The following is a 15,472-nucleotide window of genomic DNA, read 5'->3' on the forward strand; positions in this document are numbered from 1 at the left end:
GGTAAAATGTACACGTAATCTTTCTTTACAAGGTAAATGGAAGCTTTCAAAACGCAAAGTATTACCATTTACTACTGGCAAATCAGATGTACGGATATTTCAGATAGAAAAATATAAAAAGATCTGAGCGTACTTTTTACCATTTTGAAAAAGAATTAAATATGAAGTGTAGTACCCCACATGTAAAGGGTGAAATTAATCGAACCCCTTCTAATTTTCAAACCCTAATTCGTTTTCTTAGCCTACTTTCTGTTTTTCTCTCTCGCTTATTAAGCTGTCGAGTACTAGATTGAAGAGAGATGAGAGGTAAAGAGAGAAATTCCGGGAGAAATAGAATTCTTAAGAGAGGAAGTGAGAAAAGAAGAATGTCAAGCAAATGTTATTAACCAAACTACTATTTTGTAGGTGAGAGAGACCGGTACGTAGTTGCCACCTGTTTGATCTTATGTCTGTCAGCTAAGAATTTTCATTCGAAGATTTTTGTTTTCGAGATAGGTAGTTATTTGGAGTTACTTTTATTACATTCGTAGTATTTTTATTCAGTTTTAAATATCACCTGCTGTGATTTGCCACTTCAAAGTTAATCATTTTATTCATTGTTAGGTTGATGTATTGTTCTTGTTGAGTTCTATGATATATTTGTCATCTCTTCGATTTTTATATATATTTTTTGTTATGACTCTATGACGGAGTGTTCTGAGTTTTGGTTTTCATAGGAGTCGACGTGGAAATCAGGACTTGTGAGGTTATATGGAGTGTCAAAAACTAGATCCAGATATTCAAAAATTAATCTGAAACTTCAAAATCCGTAAGACTGAAGATAACCATCGAAGTTGCTTAGGAAATGGTAACTACATTTGTTCAAAACTTGAAGATGAACTTTTATTCTTAAAGAAAGTGAGAACCATGGTACAATGGTGATTTCTTGTTCAATATTCGTTGAAAGGACAACTGTTGGGTTGAATTATAGAAGAGAAAATGATTTTTGAGAGAGAGGGATTTGATTTTGGTTAAAGTCCCAAAATTTATATTTTTTTTGTTCAATATGTACTTGTTAGGTTAAAAACTAATATTTTTCGGAAAGTTGTTGTCACATGTTGGAAAGTTGTTGCAACGTGTTACAAAATAAAATACTGTAAATAAATAAATAACTAAGGAAATAAAAATAAAAAATTACAATTTTACTAAAATTAGAATATTTTTATTACAATAATAATAGGTCTTAAAACAGCCAAAACTGCCAAATACCTACATTCGTATTACACTATCATTAAGATCAAAACAATTCTCTTACTCAATCAAAATAACATAAATCTAAATACCTTCATACCTATTAAATAAACCTAGAACAGTTTCTCACACTAAATAATTTTAGATAGAGAAAATGTTGTATTGTGATCTCCTCATTCAGTTCCAGCTTTTCTCAACACAGAGAAGAAGATTGAATTAGTAAGAGGATTCCAATTCAATCCAATCAAATCACCTTCTTGAAGACTCTGTCTTTGTATTAAATCTCTGTTCCATAATATCAAGTAGCAATTTTGAACATTAGATTTCCTAAAGAAAGATCTGTACTCTGTGTTTGTTTGAACATCTCTCATAAGAATTGGAATTTGATGTCCACGTTCAATTGAATCACACCATTCAGGTTTCCAATACTTATAAATATGATTATAAACTTGTTCTTGATCTAAAACAAGCCCACCCATAATGTCAATATCAGTTGATTTGAGTACCTTTGTGATTTCCCATTGATTGAAGATGGGATTAGATTCATTAACATTAATGGGTTTCAGAGGAAAGTTCAGATCGATACCCATTCTTTCTTCTTCTTCTTTGGTAGGGATGAAGGTGTAGGTTGTCTGTTCATCATTAATGTCAACCAAATCACATCGTAAACCTTCGAGAGGGAAGGTTGAATTGAATGAAGCTTCTTCCTCTTTGGTAGGGATAAAGTTGTAGAACCTAGTCCAAGTCATTGATAACAGAACAAAAAAAACAGAGTAGAGAAAGAAATTAAGAGAGAGAATCAAAACCCAGATATTAGGGTTTTGGGTAGAGATGTTTGTGAGAGGGAAGAGAGATATGGTGGTCTTTTATAGATTAGATTTTCTGGTTTTCGATAAGAACCATTAATATGGTAAGAACAAAAGTAGGAACTAAGTTTTAAAACCCTGATTTTTCATATCTTGATTGAATAGAATCGATTATAAAACAGTTGTTTGATAGGATTTGATGATACAAATTTGAATTTTAATATAGAAGAATGATAAGAGGATTAATGGGTAGATTAATGATTGTTCATTTTAGTATAATTTGTAATATTTAGTTACTAAAGAAAGAAAGAAAAAATTCAAACATATTGTTTTTATTTTACATTCCATGTTTTAATAATATTGTGAATCAAATCAATAAGGATATTTCCTAAATCTTGAAATATTTTAGAAATAGAATCTTTAAATTTCTACTTTTACTTGTTCATGCCATTATTAATTCCCCGCTAGATAGTAAGACCGTAAGACCGTAAGAGCGACTAGATTTCAAAACTACTTAATTTGATGTATTTTATCGGTGTAATCTTCAGCCTTGTTTGGTTTTGTTCTTGTTCTTTGTTATGTTCGTCTTTCTTATGTCTTGTTTGTCGTATTAGACCATCAATAAACGTTGTTCCTATCTTTCCTTATGTTATCTTGCATTGGCAAAGATAACAATAATGGCGGAAGTACACCGTCGTGTACAACCCTCGTGTTCTTATGTCTTGTTTGCCTCACTAGACCGTCAAAACGACAAAATTACACGTGGTTGTACTTTAAACTGTTAATCAAACCGACAAACTGTAATTGAAAAAAACTTCGGCTTTTAAAAGTTAAGAAATTTGACGTGAATTTGGTATGAGTGTAGATTTGGCTTCTTGGCCTCCTCTACCATTTTAAGGTGTCTTTTAGCATAAAATAAATAAATTCTTTTACTTTTTTTTTTTGTTGAAACCAATAAATTCTTTTACTTATTTAAGTAAAAAGGTAAGCCTGTTAACCTAAAACGTTCGGACTTTATTTAAGTTCAAATTTGACGTCTTCTTGAAGTTCAATTTTTTTTTTTTTTGATTTCAAAAGTTAAGTTATTTAGAGCATCTCCAATGCAACACTCAACTTACAAAACTCAATTTGGCACGTAGGACTACTTGAGTTTTTGACAAAAAACACTCTCCAATGCAACACTCAACTAGAGTCTTAATATGATGTGGCAACAATAAATATTGAGATACTCAAAAGAAAACTCAATTGTTGCGTTTTCTTTTGAGTATCTCAACATTTATTGGTGTATCTCAATTGGTGTATTACATTATAGGACGACTCGGTAGCATGGTATTTATCGGGTTCTTCTATCACATTTGGATCGAACGCAATAACCGAGTCTTTCGTAGGGAAGAAAAAACAGAACAAATCCTATTTAGGCAAATAGTCAGCGACATCAAGACAAAGGTAATGACGTGGAAACGTAAACTGAATGGGTTGGATGGTGCTTAACAGATCTTAGAACGATGGAATCTCACTATCAATTCAAGTATGGAAAACTTGTAAATGGGCAGGTCCTAGTATGGATCAGACTCTAATCAGTACCGATGGGGCATTTGATGATGTCTCAGGTGGTTATGGTGCGATCTTGAGAACCTCACGAAGTGAGCCTATAATAGCAGCAGCAGCATGGTCAGAGAGGAGGTCGGTAATTATGCATGAGATGCAGGGAATTTGCCTATGGTTAAAACTAGCGGCAAAATTTGGTAAAAGACGAGTGAAGATCGCTACGGACTCCTCCCTTGCTGTTTCGATTTTGTCTTGTGAGGGGAAGAAGCCTCCCTGGCAACTTATCCGTGTAGTCCGAGAAATATGGGAGTTATGGAGGCAAATGGATGAATGCTCTATTCAACATGTTTACCGAGAAATCAACCAAGCAGCAGATTACCTATCGAAAATGAAGCCAGTATCGGGATATATCGAGATGTTACTACATAATCTACCTGCTGACCTTCAGAAGATTGTAGATGACGACAAAAGAGGAGTTATTAGAGTTCGGCGTAGCTAGTTAGCAAGACAACATTTGCTCTATTCTTTATTGTTTATTCGTTTATTTGTTTCTCTATTGACATTTTGAGGTATTATTTTTTTCTCTAGTTCTTTCTAGTCCTCTTTGTTCGGGTTCGGGCCCTTTATTCCCGCTGACAAATTCAAATAAAAAAAGTATTTCAATTGGTCCACATCAACATTTTATATACTAAAATAAGAACCAAAAGTAAATCTAAAGTAAATGTTGAGTTTTTTTTAGTGTTGCATTGGAGCTGAATTTTGAATTGAGTATCTCAATAGTGCAACCTAGGAAAGAGAAACTCAACTCATACTTGACACATTGGATTAATTGGGTTTCTGTTGAGTGTTGCATTGGAGATGCTCTTATATCCAATAGACACCCAAATATTTCTCGACTTTTCTTTCTTGTTTACTTTTTTTTTTTACTCCCTCACTCGATGACTTCTTCTCTTTTAGTCCCTTAGTTAATTGTCTTCTTTACTTATGATGTTAACTTTATTCATTTGGTCCTCTTCTTACAAACTTAACGTTGAGGGCTTTATGTTTTAATGGAACGCCCTGTAATAAAAAAAAAACATCATGTATTATTTTATTAGACAGAGAATACATGAGAAGAAAGATCTAATTGTATTTTTATTATTTTTTGTCAAAATTAATTTGAAAACTTCAAAAACCAAATCTGAAGCTTCAGATATCATATATGAAATTTCAAAGCCTGCAGATAAACAATTGATGTTGCACATAACATATTTCCCCAAGGTATTCTGTTGACATATTAAATTTTTTTTTTTACCAGGTAAGCGGTTTACTAGGCAAATAGAAATTGCAGATGAAAAATGATCTGCGTTCTTAATTGTTCACAAAAAGTAGATAACCGATTTTCTTGATTGTATTTTTGTTTACGTAAAATAGTAGTTTGTTGTAATACTTTGCTTACCATAAATCGTACTTTGCTTACTAAATTTCTTTACTTGTATTCTGAATGACCGAGAATCTATATAACGTATATTTGCAAAGCAAATGGTAAAATATTCAAGTAATGTTTCTTTACAAGGAAAATGGAAATTTTCAAAATGCAAAATATTACCATTTACTATTGACAAATCAGATGTACGAATATTCCAGATAGAAAAAGCATAAAAAGATCTGAGGGTACTTTTTACCATTTTGAAAAGGAATTAAATATGAAGTGTAATACCCCACGTGTAAAGGGTGAAATTAATCGAACCCTTCTTAATTTTCAAACCCTAATTTTTTCCGTCGCCTACTTTCTTCTTTTCTCTCTCTCTCTCTTGTTAAGCAGTTGAGTACTGGATTGAAGAGAGATGAGAGTTCTTTTGTAGGTGAGAGAGACCGGTAGTTGTCACCTGCTTGATCTTATGTCCGTAAGCTAAGAATTTTCATTCGAAGGTTTTTGTTTTCAAGATAGGTAGTTATTTTGGAGTTACTTTTACTACATTCGTAATATTTTCATTCAGTTTTGTTTATCACCTGCTGTAATTTGCCACTTCAAAGTTAATCATTTTATTCACTGTTAGTTTGATTTATTGTTTTTATTGAGGTATATGATGTATTTGTCATCTCTTTAATTTTTACATATATTTTGTTATGACTCTATGACAGAGTATTCTAAATTTTGGGTTCCATAGGAGTCGACGTGAAAATTGTGACGTGTGAGGTTATATGAAGCATCAAAAACTAGATCCAGAGAATCAAAAATTAATCTAAAACTTCAAAATCCGTAAGACTGAAGATAAACCATCAAAGTTTCTTAAGAAAGGGTAACCACATTCATTCAAAACTTGAAGATGAACTTTTATACTTAAAAGAAAGTGAGAACCATGGTACGATGGTGATTTCTTGTTCAATATTAGTTGAAAGATCAACTGCATGTGAAAAAATAGATAACTGAATTTGCTAATTGTATTTTTGTTTACGTAAAATAGTACTTCGCATATCATAAATCGTACTTTGCTTACAAAAATTTCTTTGTTTGTATTCTGAATGACCGAGAATTTTTATAACCTATATTTGCAAAGCAAATGGTAAAATGTACACGTAATATTTCTTTACAAGCAAATGGAAATTTTTAAAACGCAAAATATTACCATTTACTATTGGCAAATCAGATATACGGATATTCCAGATAGAAAAGTATAAAAAGATCTGAGCGTACTTTTTACCATTTTGAAAAAGAATTAAATATGAAGTGTAGTGCCCCGCATGTAAAGAGTTAAATTAATCGAACCCCTTCTAAATTTCAAACCCTAATTTTTTTCGTTCGCCTACTTTCTTTTTCTCTCTCTTTCTCTTTCTCTCTCTTATTAAGCAGTCGAGTATTAGATTGAAGAGAGAGGAGAGCTAGAGAGAGAAATTTCAGGAGAAAGGGAATTCTTAAGTGAGGAAGGGAGAAAAGAAGAATCACTATCAAATGTTATTAACCAGACTACTATTTTGTGGGTGAGAGAGACCGGTAGTTGCCACCTGCTTGATCTTATGTCCGTCAGCTAAGAATTTTCATTCGAAGGTTTTTGTTCTCGAGATAGGTAGTTATTTGGAGTTACTTTTACTACATTCGTAGTATTTTTATTCAGTTTTGTTTATCACTTGTTGTGATTTGCCACTTCAAAGTTAATCATTGTATATTTTTATTCATCGTTAGTTTGAAGTATTGTTCTTATTGAGTTCTACTATGTATTTGTTGTCTCTTCGATTTTTATATATATTTTGTTATAACTCTACGACGGAGTGTTCTAAATTTTGGTTTTCATAGGAGCCGACGTGAAAATTGGGACTTGTGAGGTTATATGAAGCGTCAAAAACTAGATCCGGAGATTCAAAAATTAATCTGAATACTTCAAAATCCGTAAGAATGAAGATAAACCAACAAAGTTGCTTAAGAAATAGTAACCACATTTGATGTAGAACGCAACGGAATTAAAGAAGACGATAAAATTAAACAAAGAACGATAAAATAACGATGAAATAACTCTAAATACTTAAAACTTTATTAAACTTCAATGGGATTTCTCTTCCACTTTTGAATAATGGACAAACTAGATATCCTTTTATAGTATTCTGGACTTTCCTAGATAGACTTGAATTAGACTTTCCTAAATAATTAAAATACTGCAACTTCCTAAATAACTAGACTCAAATCTGAACCTTTCCAATTATTGGAAATACTAAAATAACATAATTTCCTAAACCTAAATTCTCTAATAATCATACTAAAATTGGAACTTCCTAAAACTACTCTCCATGGCCGGATGGCCCATGGCCCGGTTTGGTCATGGAAAAAGCCTCCACGGGTGCCCCTGCATCAACATTCTTCCAAAACTTGGAGATGAACTTTTATTCTTGAAGAAAATGAGAACCATGGTAAAGATGGTGACTTTTTGTTCACTATTAAGATCAAATGTTAGGTTGAACTTTAGAAGAGATAATGAATTTTTGGAGAGAGAGAGGGATTTGATTTTGGTTAAAGTCCCAAAATTTATATTTTTTGTTTGATTATGAACTTTGTTTGGTTAAAATTAATATTTTTCGCAAAGTTGTTGTCAGATGTTGGAAAGTTGTCGCAAAATGTTATAAAATAAAAAAATAAAATTTAAAAAAAATAGGGAAATAAAAATAAAATATGACTATTTGACTAAATTTAGAATATTTTATTACAATAATAATAGGTCTTAGAACAGCCAAAACTGCCAAATACCTATAGTCGTATTACACTATCATAAGATCAAAATAATTCTCTTAATCAATCAAAATAACATTTTCCCACACTAAACAGTGATAATTTTAGTGAGAGAAAATGTATTGTGGTTTCCTCATTCAGTTCCAGCTTTTTTCAACACAGAGAAGAAGATTGAATTAGTAAGAGGATTCCAATTCAATCCAATCAAATCACCTTCTTGAAGACTCTGTCTTTGTATTAAATCTCTGTTCCATAATATCAAGTAGCAATTTTGAACATTAGATTTCCTAAAGAAAGATCTGTACTCTGTGTTTGTTTGAACATCTCTCATAAGAATTGGAATTTGATGTCCACGTTCAATTGAATCACACCATTCAGGTTTCCAATACTTATAAATATGATTATAAACTTGTTCTTGATCTAAAACAAGCCCACCCATAATGTCAATATCAGTTGATTTGAGTACCTTTGTGATTTCCCATTGATTGAAGATGGGATTAGATTCATTAACATTAATGGGTTTCAGAGGAAAGTTCAGATCGATACCCATTCTTTCTTCTTCTTCTTTGGTAGGGATGAAGGTGTAGGTTGTCTGTTCATCATTAATGTCAACCAAATCACATCGTAAACCTTCGAGAGGGAAGGTTGAATTGAATGAAGCTTCTTCCTCTTTGGTAGGGATAAAGTTGTAGAACCTAGTCCAAGTCATTGATAACAGAACAAAAAAACAGAGTAGAGAAAGAAATTAAGAGAGAGAGCATCAAAACCCAGAGATTAGGGTTTGGGGTAGAGATGTTTGTGAGAGGGAAGAGAGATATGGTGGTCTTTTATAGATTAGATTTTCTGGTTTTCGATAAGAATCATTAATATGGTAAGAACAAAAGTAGGAACTAAGTTTTAAAACCCTGATTTTTCATATCTTGATTGAATAGAATCGATTATAAAACAGTTGTTTGATAGCATTTGATGATACAAATTTGAAATTCTATATAGAAGGATGATAAGAGGATTAATGGGTAGATTAATGATTGTTCATTTTAGTATGGATTTGTGATATTTAGTTACTAAAGAAAGAAAAGAAAATTTTAAACATAATGTTTTTATTTTACATTCCATATTTTAATAATATTGTGAATCAAATCAATAAGGATATTTCCTTAATCTTGAAATATTTTAGAAATAGAATCTTTAAATTTCTACTTTTACTTGTAAATGCCATTATTAATTCCTGGCTAATTAGTAAGGTAGTAAGAGCCACTAAATTTCAAAACTACTTAATTTGATGTATTTTATCGGTGTAATGTTTGGGTTGTACTCGTTCTTTGTTATGTTTGTTGTTTTTATGTCTTGTTTGTCGTATTAGACCATCAATTAACGTCGTTCTTATGTCTTGTTTGTCGTATTAGACCATCAATAAACGTTGTTCCTATCTTTCGTTAATGTTATCTTGCATTGGTAAAGATTAACAATAATGGCGGAAGTACACCCTCGTGTTCTTAGTCTTGTTTGCCGTATTAGACCATCAAAACGACAGAATTACACGTGGTTGTACTTTAAACTGTTAATTAAAACGACAAACTGTAATTGAAAACGACTTCCGCTTTTAAAAGTAGTTAAGAAATTTGAGCGTGAATTTGGTAAGAGTGTAGATTTCGCTTCTTGGTCTCCTCTACCATTTTAAGGTGTCTTTTGGCATAAAATAATTAGTCTTTTTTACTTATTTAAGTAAAAAAAGTTAGTCTGTTAACCTAAAACGTTCTGACTTTACTTAAGTTCAAATTTGACGTTTTTTTGAAGTTCAATTTGCACCACCACCATTGCTGCACCATTACCACCCCACACCTCCACTGCACCTCCTCCTCTACCACCACCATTTTTGCACCTCCACCGCCATCACCACCTCACACCTACACCACCGCCATTGCACCTCCTTTACCACCACCACCACATCTCCACCACCACTACCAACCATCACCACGTCTCCCCCACCACCACCGCACCTCCACCATACCTCCACCACCACAATCACCTCACTTCCACCCAGGGGCGTGGAAGAGGGAGTGCCATAGGTGCGACGGCACCGGGCCCCCCTCAAACGACAAGAAAAACCGAAGAAATTGAGGCCCCTCGAGTAACTTATCTTGGTATAAATATTTGAAGGACTAAACCATTAATATGACTCAGTTGTAACTCATTTGGTAACCTCTTTGTTTTACAAACAAGAGGTCTAGAGTTCAAATCTCACTACTTTCATTTTTTCTTTTTTAAATATCAATTACAAATATATGTTTTTAGGCTAATGATTCAAAGGAAGTTTAATAAGTATTGTTTTCGTTCTTTTTTTCAAAAATGATTCTTGAAAAGTTGTAAAGAATTAAAATTAATGTTTTTTCTCTTGAAAAAAAAATAATTGGTTGGCAAGTTATTTTGTCCTAAATATTTTTTTAAAATTGTCCTAAATACTTTGAAGTCTCAAACATAGTCAATTCTTATATTCATTCACATTCATCTAAAATATATTAAAAATGCATTTAGTAACCAAAGTTAATTTTTTTTTAACTATGATATGTATAAGAAATTATGTTCGTCTTACATTATTGGAGGGCTCCGAATAAAACTTCGCACTGGGCCTCGTTTTTCTCAGCCATGTCACTGCTTCCACCACCACCACCACCACATCATAACCAGCACAACATTTCAAACACCACTATTGTACCTACACCGCCACACTATAACCACCACAACACCACTTTCATCTCCACCGCCACACCTCAACCACCAACACCATACCTCCACCACCACGACCATAGTTTCACCACCATCATACCTCCATCACAATATTTCTACCACCATATCTTCGTCACTACTACCACCACTGCCATATTTCCCCCTCAACCACCATTATTGTATTTCCATCACCACCACCACCACCACCACAACCACATCTCAATCAACTCCATCACTATTTCTCCAAAGATCCAACACCACTACCACTCCGATCACTATAGCCATTATAACCACCGTCATTATTATCAGCACCACCTTTGCCATATGACAAATGATATTCGTTCTTAATTATTCGCGAAATGTACATAACCGATTTTGCTAATTATATTTTTGTTTACGTAAAATAGTACTTTGTCAATATAAATCGTACTTTGCTTACTAAATTTCTTTGTTTGTATCTGAATGACCGAGAATTTATATAATGTATATTTGCAAAGCAAATGGTAAAATGTACACGTAATCTTTCTTTACAAGGTAAATGGAAGCTTTCAAAACGCAAAGTATTACCATTTACTATTGGCAAATCAGATGTACGGATATTTCAGATAGAAAAACATAAAAAGATTTGAGCGTACTTTTTACCATTTTGAAAAAGAATTAAAAATGAAGTGTAGTACCCCACATGTAAAGGGTGAAATTAATCGAACCCCTTCTAATTTTCAAACCCTAATTCGTTTCCTTCGCCTACTTTCTGTTTTTCTCTCTCTCTCTCTCTCTCTCTCTCTCTCTCTTATTAAGCTGTCGAGTACTAGATTTAAGAGAGATGAGAGGTAAAGAGAGAAATTCCGGGAGAAAGAGAATTCTTAAGAGAGGAAGTGAGAAAAGAAGAATGTCAATCAAATGTTATTAACCAAACTACTATTTTGTAGGTGAGAGAGATCAGTAGTTGCCACCTGTTTGACCTTATGTCTGTCAGCTAAGAATTTTCATTCGAAGATTTTTGTTTTCGAGATAGGTAGTTATTTGGAGTTACTTTTACATATCTTCTTTTCTCACTTCCTCACTTTAAAGTTAATCATTTTATTCATTGTTAGGTTGATGTATTGTTCTTGTTGAGTTCTATGATGTATATATCATCTCTTCGATTTTTATATATATTTTTTGTTATGACTATGACGGAGTGTTCTAAGTTTTGGTTTTCATAGGAGTCGACGTGGAAATCGGGACTTGTAAGGTTATATGGAGTGTCAAAAACTAGATCCAGAGATTCAAAAATTAATCTGAAACTTCAAAATCCGTAAGACTGAAGATAACCATCGAAGTTGCTTAGGAAATGGTAACTACATTCGTTAAAAACTTGAAGATGAACTTTTATTCTTAAAGAAAGTGAGAACCATGGTACAATGGTGATTTCTTGTTCAATATTCGTTGAAAGGACAACTGTTGGGTTGAATTCTAGAAGAGAAAATGATTTTTGAGAGAGAGATGGATTAGATTTTGGTTAAAGTCCCAAAATTTATATTTTTTTTGTTCAATATGTACCTTGTTAGGTTAAAAACTAATATTTTTCGGAAATTGTTGTCAGATGTTGAAAAGTTGTTGCAACGTGTTACAAAATAAAATAAATAAATAAGTAAGGAAATAAAAATAAAAAATTAAAATTTTACTAAATTTAGAATATTTTATTGCAATAATAATAGGTCTTAAAACAGCCAAAACTGTCAAATACCTGTAGTTGTATTACACTGTCATAAGATCAAAATAGTTCTCTTACTTTCAAAATAACATAAATCTAAATACCTCCATACCTATTAAGTAAACCTAGAACACTTTCTCACACTAAATAATTTTAGATGGAGAAAATGTTGTATTGTGATCTCCTCATTCAGTTCCAGCTCTTTTCAACACAGAGAAGAAGATTGAATTAGTAAGAGGATTCCAATTCAATCCAATCAAATCACCTTCTTTAAGACTCTGTCTTTGAACTAAATCTCTGTCCCATAATATCAAGTAGCAATTTTGAACATTAGATTTCCTAAAGAAAGATCTGTACTCTGTGTTTGTTTGAACATCTTTCATAAGAATTGGAATTTGATGACCACGTTCAATTGAATCACACCATTCAGGTTTCCAATACTTATAAATATGATTATAAACTTGTTCTTGATCTAAAACAAGCCCACCCATATTGTCAATATCAGTTGATTTGAGTACTTTTGTGATTTCCCATTGATTGAAGATGGGATTAGAGTCACTAACATTAATGGGTTTCAGAGGAAAGTTCAGATTGATACCCATTCTTTCTTCTTCTTCTTTGGTAGGGATGAAGGTGTAGGTTGTCTGTTCATCATTAATGTCAACCAAATCACATCGTAAACCTTCGAGAGGGAAGGTTGAATTGAATGAAGCTTCTTCCTCTTTGGTAGGGATAAAGTTGTAGAACCTAGTCCAAGTCATTGATAACAGAACAAAAAAACAGAGTAGAGATAGAAATTAAGAGAGAGAATCAAAACCCAGAGATTAGGGTTTTGGGTAGAGATGTTTGTGAGAGGGAAGAGAGATATGGTGGTCTTTTATAGATTAGATTTTCTGGTTTTCGATAAGAATCATTAATATGGTAAGAACAAAAGTAGGAACTAAGTTTTAAAACCCTGATTTTTCATATCTTGATTGAATAGAATCGATTATAAAACAGTTGTTTGATAGGATTTGATGATACAACTTTGAAATTCTATATAGAAGGATGATAAGAGGATTAATGGGTAGATTAATGATTGTTCATTTTAGTAGGGATTTGTGATATTTAGTTACTAAAGAAAGAAAAGAAAATTTTAAACATAATGTTTTTATTTTACATTCCATATTTTAATAATATTGTGAATCAAATCAATAAGGATATTTCCTTAATCTTGAAATATTTTAGAAATAGAATCTTTAAATTTCTACTTTTACTTGTAAATGCCATTATTAATTCCTGGCTAATTAGTAAGGTTGTAAGAGCGACTAAATTTCAAAACTACTTAATTTGATGTATATTATCGGTGTTATCTTCATCCTTGTTTGGTTTTCTACTCCTTCTCTGTTATGTTCGTTGTTTTTATGTCTTGTTTGTCGTATTAGACCATCAATTAACGTCGTTCTTATGTCTTGTTTGTCGTATTAGACCATCAATAAACGTTGTTCCTATCTTTCGTTAATGTTATCTTGCATTGGTAAAGATTAACAATAATGGCGGAAGTACACCCTCGTGTTCTTAGTCTTGTTTGCCGTATTAGACCATCAAAACGACAGAATTACACGTGGTTGTACTTTAAACTGTTAATTAAAACGACAAACTGTAATTGAAAACGGCTTCCGCTTTTAAAAGTAGTTAAGAAATTTGAGCGTGAATTTGGTTAGAGTGTAGATTTCGCTTCTTGGTCTCCTCTACCATTTTAAGGTGTCTTTTTGCATAAAATAAGTAATCTTTTTTATTTATTTAAGTAAAAAAGTTAGCCTGTTAACTTAAAACGTGCTGACTTTACTTAAGTTCAAATTTGACGTGTTTTTGAAGTTCAAATTTTTTTTTTGACTTCCACATTCACTAATATTTCTTGACTCTTTTTTTCTTGTTTACTTCCGCTCCAGCATAATACAATTTGCACCACCACCACCATTGTCGCACCTCCACCATCACCACCCCATACCTCCACCGCCTCCACTACACCTCCTCTTCCACCGCCACCACCACCACCACAATTTTTGCACCTTCACCGCCATCACCACCTCACATTTTTTTTTTACCACCACTACCACCATCACCACGTCTCCCCCACCACCACCACAACCACCACACTTCCACCACCACCACATCATAACCAGCACAACACCTCAAACACAACTATTGTACCTACACCGCCACACTACAACCACCAGAACACCACTTTCATCTCCACCGCCACACCTCAACCACCAACACCATACCTCCATCACCACCACCATACTTCCACCACCATCTTACCTCCATCACCATATTTCTACCACCATATCTCCATCACTACTACCACCACTGCCTTATTCCACCTCAACCACCATTATTGTATTTCCGTCACCACCACCATAACTACATCTCAATCAACTCCACCATTTCTCCAAAGGTCCAACACCACTACCATTCCGATCACTATAGCTAGCCACTATAACCACCGTCATTATTATCACCTCCACCTTTGCCACAATAGGCATCATGAAAGAGTATGACTAAACTTAAAATGGTTTATTTATATGTGAAAAAAATAACAAAAAAGAAAATTATGTTGTAAACTAACATTTTGATTTTCTTACTCATAAGTAACTATTTTGTCAAATATGTTTTGACACTTTTAACTTTATTAAAACAAAGTATTTGTATCAGAGGCAAAGGTTCTTCTAGTTTTGTATTTTTGTTTGTCGACACCTAACTTCATATCTAACTTTTTTTTTCTTTTAAGTGGCAAGGAGATAGGTACGTAATCTATTTAGAGAATGGTTTCCAATTCGTCACTAATACCCAATTATATTGTTTTTTTAAACTATTAGCTATTTATATTCTTAGAATTTTAAATAGAAAATTTAGAATTTAAATTTTGCTCTTCGAAGGCATTATCACTTCTCTCGTTAAATTTCTAATACTCTAAAATCGCTTTGCTTGTTTCAGAGTTTTAGTCTTTTTGTTGTTAGGTATTTTGTTATTTAAGTTTCTAGAGCTTAAGAATAGTTCCATATTGGAAAATAGTGGTCTCTTAATCAAGAAAATAATGTACGTCACGTCGTCACCCCCTCTACTCATTTCTTATTGATTTTGATTGCATGAACTCAGAACTTAACAACAGTTAACCTCTAAGTTGGAGGGTGATCCTAATTTATGAGTTATATCTAAAGCTCTCCCACATCTAGTTATTCTAATTGTGCTTTGTGAAATGTTCTTTTTGGATCTTTCTGGTCG

General features: G+C 32.8%; 4 protein-coding genes across 4 annotated transcripts; 1 reads left to right on the forward strand and 3 right to left on the reverse strand.

The window, feature by feature from the left end:
• Positions 1-1,403: 1,403 nt before the first annotated feature.
• Positions 1,404-1,979, reverse strand: LOC147559602 (putative B3 domain-containing protein At1g78640). Its single transcript, XM_086659188.1, has one exon. It carries the CDS (start codon positions 1,977-1,979, stop codon positions 1,404-1,406), a length of 576 nt encoding a protein of 191 aa, XP_086515314.1.
• Positions 1,980-3,597: 1,618 nt separating this feature from the next.
• Positions 3,598-4,083, forward strand: LOC147559603 (uncharacterized). The gene has a single exon (XM_086659189.1). The coding sequence runs from the start codon at positions 3,598-3,600 to the stop codon at positions 4,081-4,083; it is 486 nt and encodes a 161-aa protein (XP_086515315.1).
• Positions 4,084-7,915: 3,832 nt separating this feature from the next.
• LOC147559604 (putative B3 domain-containing protein At1g78640) lies at positions 7,916-8,491 on the reverse strand. Its single transcript, XM_086659190.1, has one exon. It carries the CDS (start codon positions 8,489-8,491, stop codon positions 7,916-7,918), a length of 576 nt encoding a protein of 191 aa, XP_086515316.1.
• A 3,899-nt stretch (positions 8,492-12,390) lies between these two features.
• LOC147559605 (putative B3 domain-containing protein At1g78640) lies at positions 12,391-12,966 on the reverse strand. Its single transcript, XM_086659191.1, has one exon. It carries the CDS (start codon positions 12,964-12,966, stop codon positions 12,391-12,393), a length of 576 nt encoding a protein of 191 aa, XP_086515317.1.
• Between the last annotated feature and the right edge of the window lie 2,506 nt (positions 12,967-15,472).

Source organism: Eschscholzia californica, unplaced genomic scaffold (genome assembly GCF_041429995.1).
Source record: "Eschscholzia californica isolate CP2 unplaced genomic scaffold, dmEscCali1.0.p SCAF_2, whole genome shotgun sequence".
Lineage (NCBI taxonomy): Eukaryota > Viridiplantae > Streptophyta > Magnoliopsida > Ranunculales > Papaveraceae > Eschscholzia > Eschscholzia californica.

Coding starts and splice junctions, on each gene's coding strand:
- LOC147559602 (XM_086659188.1), bottom strand. CDS start 1,979: ATGACTTGGACTAGGTTCTACAACTTTATCCCTACCAAAGAGGAAGAA.
- LOC147559603 (XM_086659189.1), top strand. CDS start 3,598: ATGGATCAGACTCTAATCAGTACCGATGGGGCATTTGATGATGTCTCA.
- LOC147559604 (XM_086659190.1), bottom strand. CDS start 8,491: ATGACTTGGACTAGGTTCTACAACTTTATCCCTACCAAAGAGGAAGAA.
- LOC147559605 (XM_086659191.1), bottom strand. CDS start 12,966: ATGACTTGGACTAGGTTCTACAACTTTATCCCTACCAAAGAGGAAGAA.